General features: G+C 43.0%; 1 protein-coding gene across 1 annotated transcript in view; it reads left to right on the forward strand.

Moving 5' to 3' along the window:
• The window catches only part of copa (COPI coat complex subunit alpha), a 151,578-nt gene that overhangs the window by 75,720 nt on the left and 56,090 nt on the right, over nucleotides 1–19,768 (forward strand). Inside the window, exons 18-20 of the mRNA XM_084327315.1 lie at nucleotides 505–694; nucleotides 1,091–1,186; nucleotides 18,518–18,606. Of these exons, the coding sequence (XP_084183441.1) occupies nucleotides 505–694; nucleotides 1,091–1,186; nucleotides 18,518–18,606 (375 nt within the window). The remainder of the gene's footprint in view (nucleotides 1–504; nucleotides 695–1,090; nucleotides 1,187–18,517; nucleotides 18,607–19,768) is intronic.

A 19,768-nucleotide genomic window follows, 5' to 3' on the forward strand; every position in this document is an offset into this window, starting at 1 on the left:
CAAAAAAGGTATGTATCTTCTTGTCTAACTCCAGGGAAGATGTTAAATAAGCTAATTTCCCAAAATGTTGGAGTTCCCCTTTAAATTATTTACTAGGACGCACTTTTTTACGATGCCAGCTTGTGAGAATTTGTTGTAGCCAGCTAGCGTTGATGTTATCAACATTAGCTAAATAGCTAACCAACGAAATACAATGACATTACACAACTAACGTTAATGCCATTCAGGGCTATTCTATTATACGGCTTTGACGCACTGCCGATTAAAATCAGCAGCTCTTCGACTTCCGTTCGGGGGGTTTCAAAATAAAAGAGCAAAGTCTAAAACACCGGAAAAGGCGTTTCTTTTGTACAGTTTCCTCCACGAGTACTCGAGTACATCATGCGATCAATCGATCTTTTTTTTGTAAAATGCCCATCCCTAATATGTACATGCAATAGCAACTGGGGCGCTAGTGCTGTGAACGGCAGCTGGCCCTACTGACCGCCTCCCCTCTGTCCCCAGGTGGCCCTGGAGGCGGCCAAGGCCCTGGACGAGCGCAGCTGCTGGGAGCGTCTGGGCGAGGCGGCCCTACTGCAGGGACACCACCAGGTGGTGGAGATGTGCTACCAGAGGACTAAGAACTTCGACAAGCTCACCTTCCTCTACCTCATCACCGGCAACCTGACCAAGCTGCGCAAGATGATGAAGATAGGTGAGGGAGATGGAGAAGGAGTGTGTGTGTGCGGTTAAGAGTGTGTCTGATAAGGGTGTAATGATTTAACAGTGATTTGATTCCAATTATGATTGATGCAAGTAGATTCATTTTGATAATACATTTATTAAATTTTTTAATTAAAAGTCAGCGTTAACTGAATAGATGCAATTAAAACCTGACACCAGGATATAAATTCACATTATAAAAGAATGAAGGTGATAAATACGATTATTTTATCACGGGTGTAATATAGGAAATTATTTGACAGACGAAAGGTTTTCCAGATCGATGCATTCATTTCCACCCCTAGTGTCATAGTGTTTGGCTTGTTAGAGTTGTGTGTGTGTTCTGTGTCAGCTGTGTGACATTCAGAGTGATTTATTCTCCTTGCAGCTGAGATCAGGAAGGACATGAGTGGCCACTACCAGGGAGCGCTGTACCTGGGAGACGTCAGCGAGAGAGTCCGCATCCTCAAGAGCTGTGGCCAGAGTGAGTCCACACATTACACTTACACACTGTACCTGGGAGACGTCAGCGAGAGAGTCCGCATCCTCCAGAACTGTGGACTGAGTGAGTTCACACATTACACTTACACACACTGTACCTGGGAGACGTCAGCGAGAGAGTCCGCATCCTCCAGAACTGTGGACTGAGTGAGATTACACTTACACACACTGTACCTGGGAGACGTCAGCGAGAGAGTCCGCATCCTCCAGAACTGTGGACTGAGTGAGTTCACACATTACACTTACACACACTGTACCTGGGAGACGTCAGCGAGAGAGTCCGCATCCTCAAGAGCTGTGGCCAGAGTGAGTTCACACATTACACTTACACACACTGTACCTGGGAGACATCAGCGAGAGAGTCCGCATCCTCAAGAGCTGTGGACAGAGTGAGTCCACACATTACACTTACACACTGTACACACTGTACCTGGGAGACGTCAGCGAGAGAGTCCGCATCCTCAAGAGCTGTGGACAGAGTGAGTCCACACATTACACTTACACACTGTACACACTGTACCTGGGAGACGTCAGCGAGAGAGTCTGCATTCCTCAAGAGCTGTGGACAGAGTGAGTCCACACATTACTTACTCTCTGTTCTCACTCTCTGTTCACACTCTCTGTTCACACATTACTTACTCTCTGTTCTCACTCTCTGTTCACACTCTCTGTTCACACATTACACTTTTGTTCTCACTCTCTGTTCTCACTCTGTTCACACATTACACTTCTGTTCTCACTCTCTGTTCACACATTACACTTATGTTCTCACTCTCTGTTCACACATTACACTTCTGTTCTCACTCTGTTCACACATTACACTTCTGTTCTCACTCTCTGTTCTCACTCTCTGTTCTCACTCTCTGTTCACACATTACACTTCTGTTCTCACTCTCTGTTCTCACTCTCTGTTCACACATTACACTCCTGTTCTCACTCTCTGTTCACACATTACACTTCTGTTCTCACTCTCTGTTCTCACTCTGTTCACACATTACACTTCTGTTCTCACTCTCTGTTCTCACTCTCTGTTCACACATTACACTTCTGTTCTCACTCTCTGTTCTCACTCTCTGTTCACACATTACACTTCTGTTCTCACTCTCTGTTCACACTCTCTGTTCACACATTACACTTCTGTTCTCACTCTCTGTTCTCACTCTCTGTTCTCTAGGGCTGACCTTCAAAGCTTTTTTTTGGCAATCGAAGCTTCAGGGCCGAGCTTCGATTTTTTTTTAAAATGTGCTCTATAAATAAAGTGGATTGGATTAATTAATTAAGTAGCCCCTTTCGTGACTGTGACGCACGCCAACAAGGTTTCACTCAGCTGCGCTGCCTGGGTGCAGTGGGGCTGCTCTCACAGCCAACGACATGACATTACATAATTATGTTGCAACCTTCATCTATCAAGCAAACAATTATATAAATATTTATATGTAGTTGATAGAGACAAAGGCAGAATTCAACTTAATTAAGCACGTTTTATTAAGACATATTTTTATATGGGTCGGGACCAGTGTTGGGACTAACGCGTTACAAAGTAACGCGTTACAGAAACGAAGTTACTTTTTGCCGCAACTAGTACTCTAACGCATTACTTTTGAAATTCAGTAACGCTACTTACGTTACTGAATGGTTCGTCACTGCGTTATTTGCGTTATATACGGCGTAGATTGATAGCGAGCGGTAGTGATTATTATTATTATTATTATTATCCTCATCCCCACCCGCGTAGAATGATACGAGGCGAGTCTGGCCACTGGCCAATCAGAAGTGCGCAAACCAGATGCGGCTACGAAAAGAAATAGACCCTCTCTATTGTAAACAAAACAAACGCTCGCTATGAATCCACATAAAAAGAACGCAGTAACAAACTAACAAACCATTTAGCAACTACTTGGAGAGATAATTAATATACAACATGGAAACGAGATAAAGAACATGTTTGAGGCGCTGCTGGAGTCGACTAACGTAACGTTACTACATCTCGACCACCGCAGACTTTGGTGAGTGCAACTGAAACTCAAGTTGATCAACGGATTTTGACTGTACGAAATCTGCCAGGGAATCTCATAATACTAATCAAACAATATAAATATAGTCCTTTCATGCACAATTGATATCCTAACTATTCTAACGTTGCAATGCTTTGATTGATATCTTAAACAACGTTGCAACTTGCAAGATGGTGAATGAATGAATGAAAACTTTATTTAACAGATTGCAGAATGGGTACAATACAGTACGGCTCAATACATACAATTGTTAAGGGGATGCAGACCTGAGAAAGACGTTTGTCTGGTTTCCATCAGGGTCCCCCATTTTCAATTCATATAGACATTTATGACATACACAACATACATGACATTTATGGCATAGGGACATATAGGTATTTAGTACTGATACATTTGTGACATAAACGGTATTCAAATATACAGTACTGTTACCCCTAGCTTTGGGTAGGGCGTTCCACATTGTTGTGGCATAATTGCGAAACGTGTTTAGTCCCTTGTTTGAGCCGAATCTGGGTTTTACATGATTTGTGGAGCTCCCTCTGGTGTAGTGGTTCTGGTATTCACTGACCTTTGGGAAGTATTTTGACATGTACATGGGTACCCCGGTCGTATAGTGTATCTTGTAGACCAGGCCCATTGCAAGTTGCTGTACTCTGTCATCTACTCTAAGCCATCCTAGGTTGTCAAAGTGGGCAGGGGTGAGGTTGGTTCTAGGAGTAAGGTCAAGCAGTAGTCTGACCAGTTTGTTTTGTGATGTTTGTAATTTTGTTTTAAGCGCCTTTGAGGTGCTTTGGTACCATGAGGTGCAAGCATAGTCGTAGTATGAATGAATGAATGAAAACTTTATTAACAGATTGCAGAATGGGTACAGTACAGTACAGCAGTACAGTTCAAGTACCCTTGAATTATAATGGTTATAATGAAACGCTCCGGCGACATCAAGGCTGTTCCTTCAACCGCCGCACTTCTTATTATATCGACTCGGGACAACATTTGTTTGTGTCAGATTTGTGTTTGTATCTAGACCACATTGCTTAGCAGAGTTCGGTGATGTGAATGGAAACTGTCAAGTTGATCAACCGATTTTGAATACTATCTGGGGCATGGGACTCGGGAGCAATTTTTTTTTTTTTTTTTATTTTTTTTTTTTTAATAACTAAATAGTTACTTTTCACAGTAACTCATTACTTTTGGGTGTAAGTAACTAGTACAGTAACGAAGTTACTTTGAAATGAAGTAACTAGTAAAGTAACTGAGTTACGTCGTCCCTTCCTAACTCCTTACAAGCCCGGGCTTCCATAATCAAAATGAACATCCTGCCTAGGATAAATTTTATTAGCTCAATGCTCCCCCTGCCCCCTCCAATAGACCACTGGCGCAAGGTACAATCGATGGTATCTAAGTTTGTCTGGAATAACAAACGCCCGAGAATCAAAAGGGCTACTACTCAACGTAGGAAACAAGATGGGGGCCTCGCAATCCCTGATTTTAAACTGTATTTCTGGTCCTTTTCACTGAGACCTTTGATGTGCTGGCTAGACCCTGTAGAGGCTGTATCGTGGCGCTCCTTAGAAGCGGCGGCGGTGTCTCCGCTAAGATTGCAGGATGTAGTGTACTCCACTGTCTCTATTGCGAAATGCCGGCTGAGGTATGGACCGATCATAACTCACGTGATCCAAACGTGGCGTAATGTACAGAGGTCGTGTGGGGTTAAATGCCCTTGGCACCTGGACTCTCCAATTTTTAATAACCAGCAATTACTTGTTGGACACAAGCCGGTTAATATTCCTCAATGGCAAAGGAGGGGAGTGCATACTCTGGAGGATATTTATGATAAGAACGGCCTCCGTGCGTTTCAGGACTTAAGAGAATTTTATGATCTTCCCGGCGAGTCCTTCTTTCTTTACCTTCAACTAAGGTCAGCACTGAGGGCGCATGGCGTACCGTGGGCTCAAGCCTTGCACCCACACCCCTTCCTCAGGCTCATAGTGGACAGGACGACATCCAGAGGGTTTGTCTCCGACTTTTATACGCTCTTAATTCAATCCACGTATAAAAATTTATCATTGGATACAATCTGGCGTGTGGATATACCGGAGTTGGACCCCGAGTTTGACTGGGATGATGTTTGGGCAAATGTGGCATTATCTTCCCGCAACCCCAATCACCAGCAAATTAATTTTAATTATATTCATAGGACCTATCTTACACCTAGGAAGCTATTTGCTATGGGACTGATAACCGACTCTCGATGCACTTTGTGCTCTCAAAAGGCCACTGGCACTTATATGCATATGTATTGGGATTGCCCACCAGTGGCCCGCTTCTGGAGGTCAATAACGGACAAACTTTCAGATCTGTGTGGCTTAACTATCCCATTCACAGCTGTTACGCTACTCCTGAACGATATAACGACACTACCCGCGTCCGTACAACTGAAAAGGGTTGTCCTAGCGGGCGTCACAGCAGCGAAGAAGCTAATAGCAATGAGATGGAAGGAGCCTGAGAAGCTTACAATGATTAACTGGTCCCTAACTCTATTGGATGTGATTTATCTTGAGATATCCACGGCCCGGGTGATCGGGGTAGGGCAGGCTGGAATTGACCTGTGGTTCGCAGCAGCTGAGAAGGTAAAGACCGCAGTGTGCGGCTGAGCGGGGTTGGGGCGCTTGATCGGGGGGGTCCGGCGGTCTCTGGGGAGGGGGAGGAGGAAATGTCTTGTCTGTCTTGGTTTTTGTCTTGTCCTTCTTAACTTTGACTGGGGGGATTTTAGGGGGGGTTGGTATTTAGCTATTCTGCGCTATATGTCAACTCACATGCCATCTCCCCAAGAGACTAATATTGGCAGACTGATTGACCTGTCAACCAACTTGGAGGAAGAATTTCTTTCTTCTTACACTTTACCTTCTGCGAGTTTGGCAGTCTTGAACATGTGTAAGGGACCTAGGCTATCTACAGTAAATCTGCGGCAACACTCTCATAAACAATCTTTTAAGTCACTCCACTTTGTAAAGGTGGGGAAAGGTTGCCATGTTTTGAAGACCCTTTTTGTTATTGAAGTAGCCATCTATATTTGATAGGTTGGACGCTGTTTCTTTTTCTTTTTGTCTTTATAATTTATTATTCTGTATTATTATTGTTTGTTATTCTCCTGTGAAAGTTATGTTTTTTGTTACTGTGGTTATTGTGTTGTCCTGTTTCATGTAATTAATAATAATAAAAAAAAATTGATCAAAAAAAAAAAAAAGTAACTGAGTTACTATTTTTCAGTAACTAGCACAACACTGGTCGGGACACTTTAAAAAAGCAGCACAATGAACACAAATCTGTCCGACATAGTCTTAAATAACAAACGGCATTGCTTCGCTTTCCTTAACATAAACAAATAAAATAAATTAAATTGTAGGCCTATGCCTTCATTTGAGGCTTAATAAAAAGTTTTACACACACAATTAGGCTACTACACGGCCGAGTCCGACCTCGTCTTAAACAAATGGCATTGCTTCGCTTTCCTTAACATAAACAAATAAATTACACACACAATTAGGCTACTACACACAATCTGTCAGTGTAGACGAATATGAAAATATCTTAAACGAACAGCAACTTAGTTAAATTCAACAAAAATAAATTCTAAGCAGTCATTTGAGGTTTAATAAAAAGAAACAATGAATTCAAGGCTACAATACCTGAGCTTTGATTGGCCTATAAAGGATAGTGCTGCTACTCACGGTTATCCTCAACCCGCTTTAGGTTGTGTGCCAAAAAGACCAATGTGTCTACATTCTTTGGCAACAGAGAACTTCTTGATTTGTTTACAATAAATCCAGCTTTCGAAAAGATGCGCTCTGAAGGGGTTGAAGTGGCAGGGATGGAAAGAAAACGCTTTGCTACAGTTGCCAACTTAAGATAACGGTGCGCATTTATTCTCCACCAGCCCAGCGGTCCACCTTTATCCATTTTGGTTCTGTCTTTTAAAAAGTCATCCAGTTCACTCTTTGCAATGATCACTTTTCCACGGGGTGCTGCATCTTCATCCATAGACAGAAGGAGGTCACATTCTCTCTCTCTGTCCGTTCTATGCCTCTTTTCCGCTGGAGCCGACTCACTGCCTCCTTCATCCCCGTCATCGTCAGTTGGTGGCGGTGCCAGGCGCTCAGCCAACGTAATCACCTCCGTGTACACATGTTCCTTTTCCTCGTCGGATAGTCAGCTTAGTTGCTTGAAGCGGGGGTCAGTGGCTGCGCTGAGGACAGTAGCTTCAGTCGCGTCTGAAAGTCGCCACCTCCTATCAATTTCGTACACCAGTTTACCTTTCAGAGCTTTTGTGGTGGGACTGTCACTGTCGTCATCTTGCAGGTGTCTTCTTTTCAAATTTGTCAGCATTGGCGCTACTGCAGACAAGGACACATTTTCTTCTTTTGACAATAGTTCAGTCAAAGTGATGAAGGGCTTAAGCATGGCAACAGTTTCCTCTGCGATGACCCACTGGGCTGTTGTCAGGTCCAGTGTTCGGTCAGCTCTTTTGATGACGATTGAGTCAGACAGGACAGCTGAAATGGGCCACCGTTGTTCAAGTAGATTCTCCAGCATAAAACACGCCGAGTTCCAGCGTGTTGCGACTTCTTGAATGAGTTTGTGGCCTGGGACTTGTTGTATGTTCTGTTTTTCTTTTAACGCCGCAGTTGCTTTTGCACTTTTCTTAAAGTGCCCCACAAGTTGCCTTGCAGCAGCCACAGTACGGTGTACTGGGTCGTGTTTTAGCGCTGCATTAACGCAAAGCTGAAGTGTGTGTCCAGCACAGCACACTCCCCTGACAGTCCCCCACGCCTCCTCCTCCTGCAGCTTCTCAGTGCACAGAATCACATTAGCAGCATTGTCGTGCACAACCACAACTCTTTTCTCTGCAGGTATAGCATATGCATCGACCGCCTCTCCCAGTCTCTGTGCAATATTTTCAGCTGTGTGACTCTCCTCCAGTCCTCCATTGACTTGGTCTCTAACACACAGTTCTTCATTCCCCAGTCATTGTTTATCATATGAGCCGTCACCGTCATGTACGCTTCCATCTGTAGACTGGTCCATATATCCGTGGTGAAACTAATGGCAGAGCACTTCTCAACGTCGCTGCGCACTTCATCCCGTATGCATCTGTGCTGGTCTGTAAGCGCATAGGAGATAGCCTCTCGTGTCGGCAAAGTATACGCTGGCTCCAGTGTTTTGATTAGGCATTTAAACCCTTTACCTTCCACGATATTTATAGGTCTCATGTCTTCCGCAATAATCGAAACTAAAGCCTTGCTTATGGCTTGCTTTCTGCTTTCTGTAAGCTTCTTAATCAGCGTGTCACCAATGGTTGTTTGTCGTGAGGTGTCGGCTGAGCCTGACGTCGAAGCATCCGTTTTTTTCAGACAATGCACCTACAAAAGCAGATGATTACAATTAAATTAGCCAACTTGGTAACACATTAGTCATAGCAACATAGGCATAGCCTTATTAATGTTTTGTGTGGCGTCGCCGTCGTGTACAACGATACTTACGTTTTTTAGGTGATTTGACAAAGTTGTTGTAGAGTTGTGATATGCCATTTTCTTCTGGCATATCTGGCACTCTGCTTTTTGGGCGTTGTCTTTGCATATTTTAAAGTGTAACCACACGTCTGATGACTTATTCGACATGTCTGCTGCACATGTCCTTGTTGTTTTCAACACAGATAATCTCCACGTGCTTGTTGTAGAGAGGTGGAGTCGAGGCGCCGCTTACTTTCGTTTCATTGGAATGGAGGCGGGAAGGCGCCGCTTACTTTCGTTTCATTGGAATGGAGGCGCAAGATTTTGGAGGCAAATAATAATAATAATTATTATTATTATTATTTTTTTTTTTCATGTTCGAATCTCGTGCCATCGAACGAAGCTTCGAAGTATTTAAGACAGCCCTACTCACTCTCTGTTCACACATTACACTTCTGTTCTCACTCTCTGTTCACACATTACACTTCTGTTCTCACTCTCTGTTCACACTCTCTGTTCTCACTCTGGTCACACATTACACTTCTGTTCTCACTCTCTGTTCACACATTACACTTCTGTTCTCACTCTCTGTTCACACATTACACTTCTGTTCTCACTCTCTGTTCACACTCTCTGTTCTCACATTACACTTCTGTTCACACTCTCTGTTCTCACTCTCTGTTCTCACATTACACTTCTGTTCTCACTCTCTGTTCTCACTCTCTGTTCTCACATTACACTCCTGTTCTCACTCTCTGTTCTCACTGTCTGTTCTCACTCTGTCCACACATTACACTTCTGTTCTCACTCTCTGTTCTCACTCTCTGTTCACACATTACACTTCTGTTCTCACTCTCTGTTCTCACTGTCTGTTCTCACTGTCTGTTCTCACTCTCTGTTCACACACTCTGTTCACACATTACACTCCTGTTCTCACTCTCTGTTCACACATTACACTTTTGTTCTCACTCTCTGTTCTCACTCTCTGTTCACACATTACACTTCTGTTCTCACTCTCTGTTCTCACTCTCTGTTCACACATTACACTTCTGTTCTCACTGTCTGTTCACACATTACACTCCTGTTCTCACTCTCTGTCCACACATTACACTTCTGTTCTCACTCTCTGTTCACACATTACACTTCTGTTCTTACTCTCTGTTCACACTCTGTTCACACATTACACTTCTGTTCTTACTCTTTGTTCACACATTACACTTCTGTTCTCACTCTCTGTTCTCACTCTGTTCACACATTACACTTCTGTTCTCACTCTCTGTTCTCACTCTGTTCACACATTACACTTCTGTTCTCACTCTCTGTTCTCACTGTCTGTTCACACATTACACTTCTGTTCTCACTCTGTTCTCACTCTGTTCTCACTCTGTGTTCACACATTACAGTTCTCACTCTCTGTTCTCACTGTCTGTTCTCACTGTCTGTTCACACATTACACTTCTGTTCTCACTCTCTGTTCTCACTGTCTGTTCACACTGTCTGTTCACACATTACACTTCTGTTCTCACTCTCTGTTCTCACTCTCTGTTCACACATTACACTTCTGTTCTCACTCTCTGTTCTCACTGTCTGTTCACACTCTCTGTTCACACATTACACTTCTGTTCTCACTCTCTGTTCTCACTCTCTGTTCACACATTACACTTCTGTTCTCACTGTCTGTTCACACATTACACTCCTGTTCTCACTGTCTGTTCACACATTACACTTGTGTTCACACTGTGGACAGAGTGACGGAGTGAGTCCACACATTTCTTGTCCACATTCAAACCGAGTGTTTGTATAAATATAATGAAGTGCCTACTCACCAGCATCTTACCCTGGCTGGTAGACACAGGGATTCTCTCCCCCCATCAGAAAGCTTATATCAACAGACGGGGAATGAACGAACATGTGTTTTGCTTAAAAACCGGAATAAACTATTTCAAACATGAATCATCCAAATTCTACACAGTGTTTTTGGACTTTAGAGACGCATTTGGTACACTCTCCCATGAGGTGATGTTAAAAACATTAGAGGAAATACACCTGCCTCAGCCTTTTGTGAATATTGTATCCAGTGTATACCAAGGTTCATTTATCCAAGTTATCTGTGGGCAGCAGCTCACAGAGCTGATTGCACTGAAGGTGGGAATAAAAACTGGTTGTCCCTGGAGTGCCGTGAACTTCATCCTAGCACTCAACCAGTGGATGAAGTGGATTTACCAGTGCGCTCCTCTGCATGTCCGAGGGCTGGGCGATATGACGATATTATATAAATATCGGGTACAGTTCATTAACAATACACTTTTTTAACGTATCGTGGATATCGTGATGTTTTGCCCAAGAGGATTGTGTCGCGTCAATCTGGTCCACCCCGTTCAAACTTTTGAACAACGCCGCTCCCACACACACACTACTGCAGGGGTCAGGAACCTTTTTGACTGGGAGAGCCATAAAAGCCAAATATTTCTAAATATATTTCATTGAGAGCCATATAGTATTTTTAACGTATAATAAATTAAATATGTCTTACTTTTAATGCGACTTCTGGTGCTGCATGGTTTTGCTGATGGCCTTGTAATCTGGTTCATACGTGCTGAGGTTGAGCTTCATGCAGGCGTTGAGGCTTCCATCAGTTAAACGTGAGCGTAGGTTGGTCTTAATGTTCCTCATATGCGAGAATGACTACCCATATGCATATGTAGAGCCAAACATGGTCAATACGGCAATACTCACGCTGCATTGTGTGGTATGTCACAGGAAGCTCGTTCCAAGTTTTAAGAATCAGCTGGTCTTCAGGTTGAAGATTTTTAATTTCTGTCCACTTGTGTTCCCTCGCCAGCTCTGCTCGCTATATCATCAGCTACAGATACTCTTAGCTGCATCTTCAAAACTAATTTCTGTTTACTTTAAAATGACACAGTATTATTAAGAAATATCACAAGTATAAAAAAAAACGAAAAAAAAAAATACGTTTTATTTTTATTTTTTTTACTCAAAAATTTCTGGGAGCCATATGCTGTCACCAGAAGAGCCATATATGGCTTGCGAGCCATAGGTTCCCGACCTCTGCACTACTGCATCAAAGTTAGTACTTGTTATGATTAACAAAGGCATTCGTTTTGTGGCATCAACATTATATAGTTACACGTTATATAGTTACACATCAGCGTATTTACCCAAACATAGCAACGTCCGATGACGACATAGATAGCAAGCGTTACTGTTCATATCTCAGTCCGTGCCGAGTTGTGCGTGCCCATTCTGCGGTCTGTTAATAAAGTTTTCAATCAGACAGATGTATGGAAAGGCTTTTATTATAACATTTGTTGCAGTAAAATCATTATGCCTCGTTGTCATGCTGCGGTGCGCTAGTAATCACTCGTCGGCTGCGGTAGCTGTTGTTGTTGTCGTTGAGCTGAGCTCGTTAAATCAATGGAGGGCATTCAGGAATGTAAAAAAATAATAGCGCTTGCTGATTGGTGCTAAGAACAGCAGGGCGGGTACAAGCGGTGTGACGTAATTGGCAGACTCGACTGTCAATCAAAATTATTCTGTTGCCGGCTGAATGATTGAATGAATGAAAACGTTATTAACGATTGCAGAATGGGTACAATACAGTACAGCTCAATACAACAACAGTGGACTGACTGGAGGATGAAGACCAGAAAAAGACTTTCGGCTTTTTTACATAAGGGTCCTCCATTTTCAATTCATCAAAACATTTAGAGACATACAAATATACAGTAGTTTCATAAAAATGCTAAAATCCTATTTATTGATTGATTGATTGATTGATTGATTTAAAACTTTATTAACATATTGCAGAATGGGTACAGTACAGCTCAATACATACAATTGTTAAGGGGATGCAGACCAGAGAAAGACTTTCGTCTTGTTTACATCAGGGTCCCCCATTTTCAATTCATCATATTTCATATCTAAATCATATAATATCTCATTGCTAAATATATGCAATATATAATCTAATAATCCAATAATCTAAATCTAATATATAATATAAAAATGCTAAATGCATTGGTATTTTATTTTGTCTTTAATGTTAGCTTGCAAACTCAAATACTGTCTTGGTAAGCCTCATAATGAATTGTTTGGGGAAAAAAAGAAAAACATTGTGATGCGTATCGTGTATCGCCGAAAGGTCAGAAAATATCGTGATATCATATTTAGGCCATATCGCCCAGCCCCCCAAATCCTGTTCAGGGATACGCGGACGACGTGCAGGTGTCATCACGACAGGAAGATGTCATCATTAACATGCTGGCACGCACTGATGAGTTCCTCCAGTGGTCAGGGCTGGAGGTGAAGCAAGCCAAGTGTGCGCCGTACTCCATGAGCGCCGCAGTGGAGGCAACCGCTGGTATAAGGCCAAGAACGACAAGCCCCCCTCCTTTCTTGTAATGGGCCAACCCATCAAGGTGTATTCCCGTAATGCGACCTACCCATACCTTGGCCACAGGTTTAACATCGCTGGAGAGTGGGGGGAGCAGGTCGAGGAGCTCACTACAGAGTTTCTCCATCGTCTACACCTGATTGACCTGTCCCCCCTCCCCGTCATCATGAAGTTCCAGGCTGTGAGAGAGGTGGCTCTGGCTAAAATCCAACACCTTTTTGCCAATGTACACATCCCTCTCAAGGCACTGAGAGAAATGACAAACAAAACTGTTCAGCTGGTCAGAAAGTGGGTAGGCCCAACACACACTCCACACGGGGCATGATCTTTCTCCCATGTGGAGAGGGAGGGCTGGGAGTCCCAAATGTCGAGTGGACCTACATAGCCACCAGGCTAGCCCACCTGCTCCACATGCTTAACAATGATGATGTCACCGTCAGAGAAATGGCCAGGGCCTCTCTCCTGCTGGATCTACGCAGAAGGAAGATCCCCCTGGCCACCGCAGACCAGAATAACTTCCTCGGCTTCAGGAAGAAAGACTCTGGGAAACTGGACTCTCGGGCCAAGGGCTTCGGGGTCTGGTCTGACTGGCCAGATCTCAATGACCTCTGCAACCAGACTGGAGTTCAGCTGAAATGGACAAGACCCACCAACACACAGACTGAAGTCCCTGTCTCTGATGAACTTATCACAGACCCCTGTGTGGCAACACCGCAGGAAGAGACTGTTGAACTGCACAGAGACTCTGCAAGGAGGGTTCTGCTTAGCATGAAGCAGTCTGAGATCAGGCAGCACTGGTGTGGACTCAGGTATTGGGATCGAATCACCGCCCCGGGGCACGGGGGGGGAGTGTTCTCACTCACCCCTTTTGGGATGCGAAACGGCGCTGATTCGTTTTACCCCCCGCTGAACGGGGCCAGTTGGATTAGGTGGTCTCGGAATCGGGCCGTGGGAGCGGGGGGCGTGACACACACAACGTCGTTACTGTCATGCTTGCTTGAATTTTGGGCAGATAAAACCACACTGGACAATACCCACAAACGATATTTATGGGCAATTTGAGAGTTCAGACCTCAACCAAAAACAAGCATGTGGAACCTCACAGTAGAGCCATATGAAATCCGCGTTCACTGAATCGCGGACGGAATTGCGGAATTAAGCAATAAAAATGGAATCAACTGCAAAACGTGGAATATTGCAGAATTTGGCCTAATCTGGACTGAAATTCCATTTTTGGGTGGAACGTTGTGGTGCACACGTGACCGGGGAGGCGGGGACGCTACAGCGTGTTACACACAACACAGCGGTCCTCAAGCGTCTGGCTGCTTCAGTGTTAACATCGTCAAGAAGCTAAGAAATTCTGCAATAAGCCCTCAATTCAGAGCAGAGCAGTATCCTAATGACTTTATGCCTCCGGTGATAAGGTGTTTTGCTAATTCTGTCAACGTTCCCTGGACTGGACCCGCAAAAACACAAGACACTATTGTAATTAAATAGCTGTAACGTTAGGACATGATAGCTTCTTGCTAAATCTAGTGCACCCATCCATTTGTTTAATGCAAACGATTATCATTATACACTGCCCTTTATAATCTAAATAAACTTAAATAGCTATGAAACGTTACAGTACATAGGACTATAGATGGAAATGATAGCTTCTTGCTAAATCTGGTGCACTCATCCATTTGTTTAATGCAAACGATTGTCATTATACACTGCCTTTATAATCTAAATAAACTTAAATTGCTATGAAACGTTACAGTACATAGGACTATAGATGGAAATGATAGCTTCTTGCTAATTCTAGTGCACCCATTCATTTGTTTAACACTTTGGGTGCCGGGAAACGCTTAAACACGTCATTCCCGGCCATGCTCAAGTTGCCGAAGACGCTTTACAGCGTCTTTAATATCAATATTTCAAAAATCTGGGATCGGATTCATATGTCCCCTCCGCTGGCCTGAGATCCACCAGGAGGACCCACTGAGCTCTCTGGCGGTTCAGGAGCGCCATCTGGTGGCCGATCGGCGCAATCGCTTAACAGGAAGTGCCATAGAGGTTGTGCTGGACGGCCGTATTACTTCCGGGCACTCGCTATAGGTCCCGGCATTCTAGCTCGTCACAATACACAGCGATCGATTGCCAATAACTCGATAAACAACATGATTTGGACGTATATACCATTATACAAGCTGGAGATGGACCGGGTAAATCTACATCCCATAATGATAAAATTTCTACTCTACGATGATCGCCCAACGGCGTGCGGAGACTGGGGTGAGTTTTAGCGTGTAAAGTTACCGTCTTCGATACTAACTGCTATTATCAACATTTGACCCACATTAGATGAGTGGTATAACGCTGCCCACGGAATTATAAACGCCCCCTAGCCCATCCGGTCAACATCAGATGACGTGTAGTAACTTCTAGAAGTACGTCTAGTTGGAATTTTTTATATCGCGCTGATTGCCATAAAACTGTATTGCATCATCAATAATGTATTTGGGGCTATAGATCACGTTCTGGAGAAAGCTGCAGAAAGAGATGAAAACATACTTATACATTAGACCATACTTTACTATGAATATGTGAATGAAAAAGTTTAACGTTGCTACACAATGAACAATACATATAGGACTTTGAATGGGCCCTAATAATGGCAATGTAGCAATAGAATTAAAAAAGTTATAGCCCTGCAAAGAAGGGGACTTTCTCTATAGACAAATAGAGCCGGCAACCTACGGTTGATAATGAATTTAACCCATGGCAGCCAAAGTGTTAATGCAAACGATTGTCATTATACACTGTCCTTTATAAACGAAATAAACTAAACTAAAGGTGCCTAAATGATGCATTACTATATTTCATCACAATATAATAGATAGGCTAACATTGTCATTGTGATAATGTCAGTAGTAGCTGTATCTATTGTTTACACTTGAAATGTGTATTTTTATTTTGTCACAATATTAATTGAAAAATATTGTGTAAAATTGAACTGTATTTCTGAGTTGCAGCACTTAAAAACATTAAATGGACTGTTATATCTTAATCAATTGTGGATATGTATTCATTCCCACTTATTAGACACTATTTCTGATGGTAAAATGAGCATAAAAAGCAAAATACAGAATTCTGAAATATTAAAACGGAAAAAACGGAATTTGGGAAAAAATAAAATGGAATTTGGAAAATAATAAAACGGATTTCATATGGCTCTACCTCACAGCTCAGTGGATGAAAACATGAAGCCACATTACAAAGCACAGCACTTCTGGCTCGCATTAGGCCTGGCAATTTTTGTTTGCCATGCTATTTCTATACATTAGTTTCTTGTTTGAATGCATTTATTTCTATTAGACCAGTGGTGCCCAACCAGTCGGCCGTGGTCGACCAGTAGATCAATGACGTGTAATATAATTGCCACGAGCGATGGGATGTTAGCTGCTGGACAGGCTAAGCTAACTAGCGTTAGCCGTTAGCTTAGCGTTAGCCATTGCTGTATACTATACTTTCTTGTTCGAATGTGGTGCCCAACCAGTCGGCCGTGGTCGACCAGTAGATCAATGACATTCAATATAATGGATGCAGCAATGTTACTAGTAAAAGGCTAAGCTAACTAGCATTAGCCGTTAGCTTAGCGCTATCGTTAACCCTGCAAAACGCTCAAAAGCGGACTCTACAACACCATCCATTCGTGATAAAATGGGGTGGGTTATATTGACAAGGCTTGACAACAGAGGTTCAAATATAACTTCATATTTATTGGTAATTTGTTCATTTTATATCAGCATCCAGTCTCCGCAGTAGTGTTAAGACACTTCCTGTTTACATTTTCGAACGTGACATCACCGCCTACGGCAAGCGTAAACGCTCAAAAGGCAAACCGTAAACGGAACCCGAAGCGAACCAAGACCGCAGTGTGTACACAAACTAGAGGGGGGAGAGGGGGGGGGGGGGGGGAGTTCGCACTCTGACCCGGAATGAGGACGGTACGGACCGGTACGGACAGAATGAGTGAGTGAGAAAGGGCCCTCAGACTACAGGGAAAGCTAGCTTGTTTGGAGTTTGCTGACCACTCAGTCTCACACTCAGTGTATAAGAACGCCGCTGTTGGTGAGGATGTTTTAAAATTTACCATCAAAGCAAGACTGCAGGTATTACCCACTCAATACAATCTGTCCACTTGGTATCCTCAAACTCACAGTCCATTCTGTTTAAACCATCAGGATTCACAACACCTAGAATCCATTGCACACATAACAAACGGATGTAATGCATACAAACACCTGTACATCGCTCGTCATGACCGTATTGTGGACATTGTGTCTGATGTGGTACGGAACATATCACCATCTAGTGCAGCAATGTACAAACATGCCAGAGTGAAACCAGAGTTGTTTGGCCTTACCAACGATGTTTTTGCTAACATACCAAATGCACCGGATGTTGTTTTTGTTGACACCAGCCACAGGGAGGTGCTGGTCATAGAAGTAGGCTGTACCTTTGATCTGTACATGGACCAGGCCTTCCGGGACAAGTATATCAAATACCAACCACTGCTCAGTGTGATGGCTGACCTTGGGTATAGGTGTAGATATAGTGTACTTGTGTTCGGAAGTCTTGGCCATGTACACAAATGCACCATGACCGGTCTGAGAATTGCTGCAATGTCTAAAAGAAAAGCCAAACAAATTGCCAAATATTGCTTGGTCTCAGCTATTATTGGCAGCTTAGCCACGTGGAGAAGGAGGTGCTGTGTGTACCCTTAAGTGTTCAGTGCTGCTTGGCCCCGATACATTTGATTCCCTGTTTATGTAATATAATTTGTGGAACCAAATAAAGTATTAAAATGTGTATGTGTATGTATTGGGGGTGTAAAGGTATCCGTACCAAACCGAATCGTTTCAGTGTGTACCGTACCGTACCGAACGGCTGTGTAGTGTACCGAACGAATAGAACGGTATGTTAACCACTAACGACCGCCCACCAGGGGCTGTTTTTTTCTAATCTAATTATTATAATAAAAAAATTACCATCGATTTATTAATTTCAATATAGAATATTCGTTGACAGCCCTACAAGTACAATTAGTTACTGCACACTACATCACCCCTGAGTGGAACATGGAAAGCCAAACTTTACCCCACTGTACCGAAAACCCGTACCGAACCGTGACTTCAAAACTGAGGTACGTACCATACCATGGTTTTTGTGTACCGTTACACCCCTAGTATGTATATTTGTATGTGTATATATATTGATATGTGGGACTTCGGACCCCAGGAAGACTAGCTGGTGCCATTGGCATCAGCTAATGGGGACCATTTTTAATAAACAATAATAAACTAAGTTCTGATGTGTGTTGTGTCCAGAGTCTCTGGCCTACCTGACGGCCGCCACCCACGGGATGGATGAGGAGGCCGAGGCCCTGAAGGAGACCTTTGACCTCGAGAAGGAGACGGTATGTAGAGGAAACCCTCCTCAAGTCGTCGGTCTCAGAGAATTGGCCGTTATCACAGCGGGTCCCAAACCTTTTCATGTCAAAATACCTTCAAATAGATTATGCGTTGGGCTACCAAACCTCGATCCATTGACCTCTAAAAGTTATGTTAAAGTGGTATGTGGTCCAGTTATGCTGCTCTGATTACGTCCTCTTGAAGTCGACAGGCTTCAAATGTGAAAGTATATAATATTCATACATCTTTGCTATGTTTTCTATGCAAAATCTTTTTCTTCAAAGTAACTAGTAACTGATGGGTTCAGATAAATGTAGTGGAGTAAAAGTATAAAGTTCCCTAAAATGAAAATACTTGCATAAAGTACAAGTAGCTCGAAATTTTACTTGAGTAAAAGTACTTAGTTACTTTCCACCACTGACCTTTAGTGTGAATGACTAAACAGTCACATGTTGCTTCTCCTCACTTGGCATCTCGGGACCATGATGGAATTAAGTGTTTGCACTTTTCATGTCATCCTTTGGATTATTTTGTCTTGCTATTTCCCATAAATAAATAAAAATCTCCTGGAAGCGCTTCACCAGCCCCTGGGGGCCCCTCCCGTTTTAAGAACCACTGTCACGGTATTTCATTTAAAACCTTTTATGTATACAGGTAAACCTCTCATTGAGACACAGTCTCATTTACAAGAGCGGCCTGATCCACCAAACAAACGCAACAAATACATAAAACAAGTTATATTATCTTATAGCTTACACTCTAGTGCAGGGCTATTCAACTGGCGGCCCGCGGGCCAGATCCGGCCCGCGGGATGATTCTGACCGGCCCGCCAAAGATTACATGATAATAAAAAAAAAAAAAAAAAAATTATTTAAATTTTTTTACTTTTTTCTTTTCATGTCAACGTTAACACGCACAATTGAGCCAAAAGTCACTCAATTAATGACAGATTTCATTGATAAATTGAGGGAACACTTTGCAAGTCGATTTGATGAATTTGACATGTCTAGAGAATTGATGCATTTTGTGAGCAACCCATTTGCCAATGTAGCTGCTATTTCCACAAAAGGACAAGAGTTCCTTGCATCACTTCACATTGATGAAGGTCTCCTGCAACTTGAAATAATTGACATGCAAGCATCATCTGCTCTGAAGCAGGCACTTGAG

Source organism: Notolepis coatsorum (genome assembly GCF_963971535.1).
Source record: "Notolepis coatsorum genome assembly, chromosome: 13".
Classification (NCBI taxonomy): Eukaryota; Metazoa; Chordata; class Actinopteri; order Aulopiformes; family Paralepididae; genus Notolepis; species Notolepis coatsorum.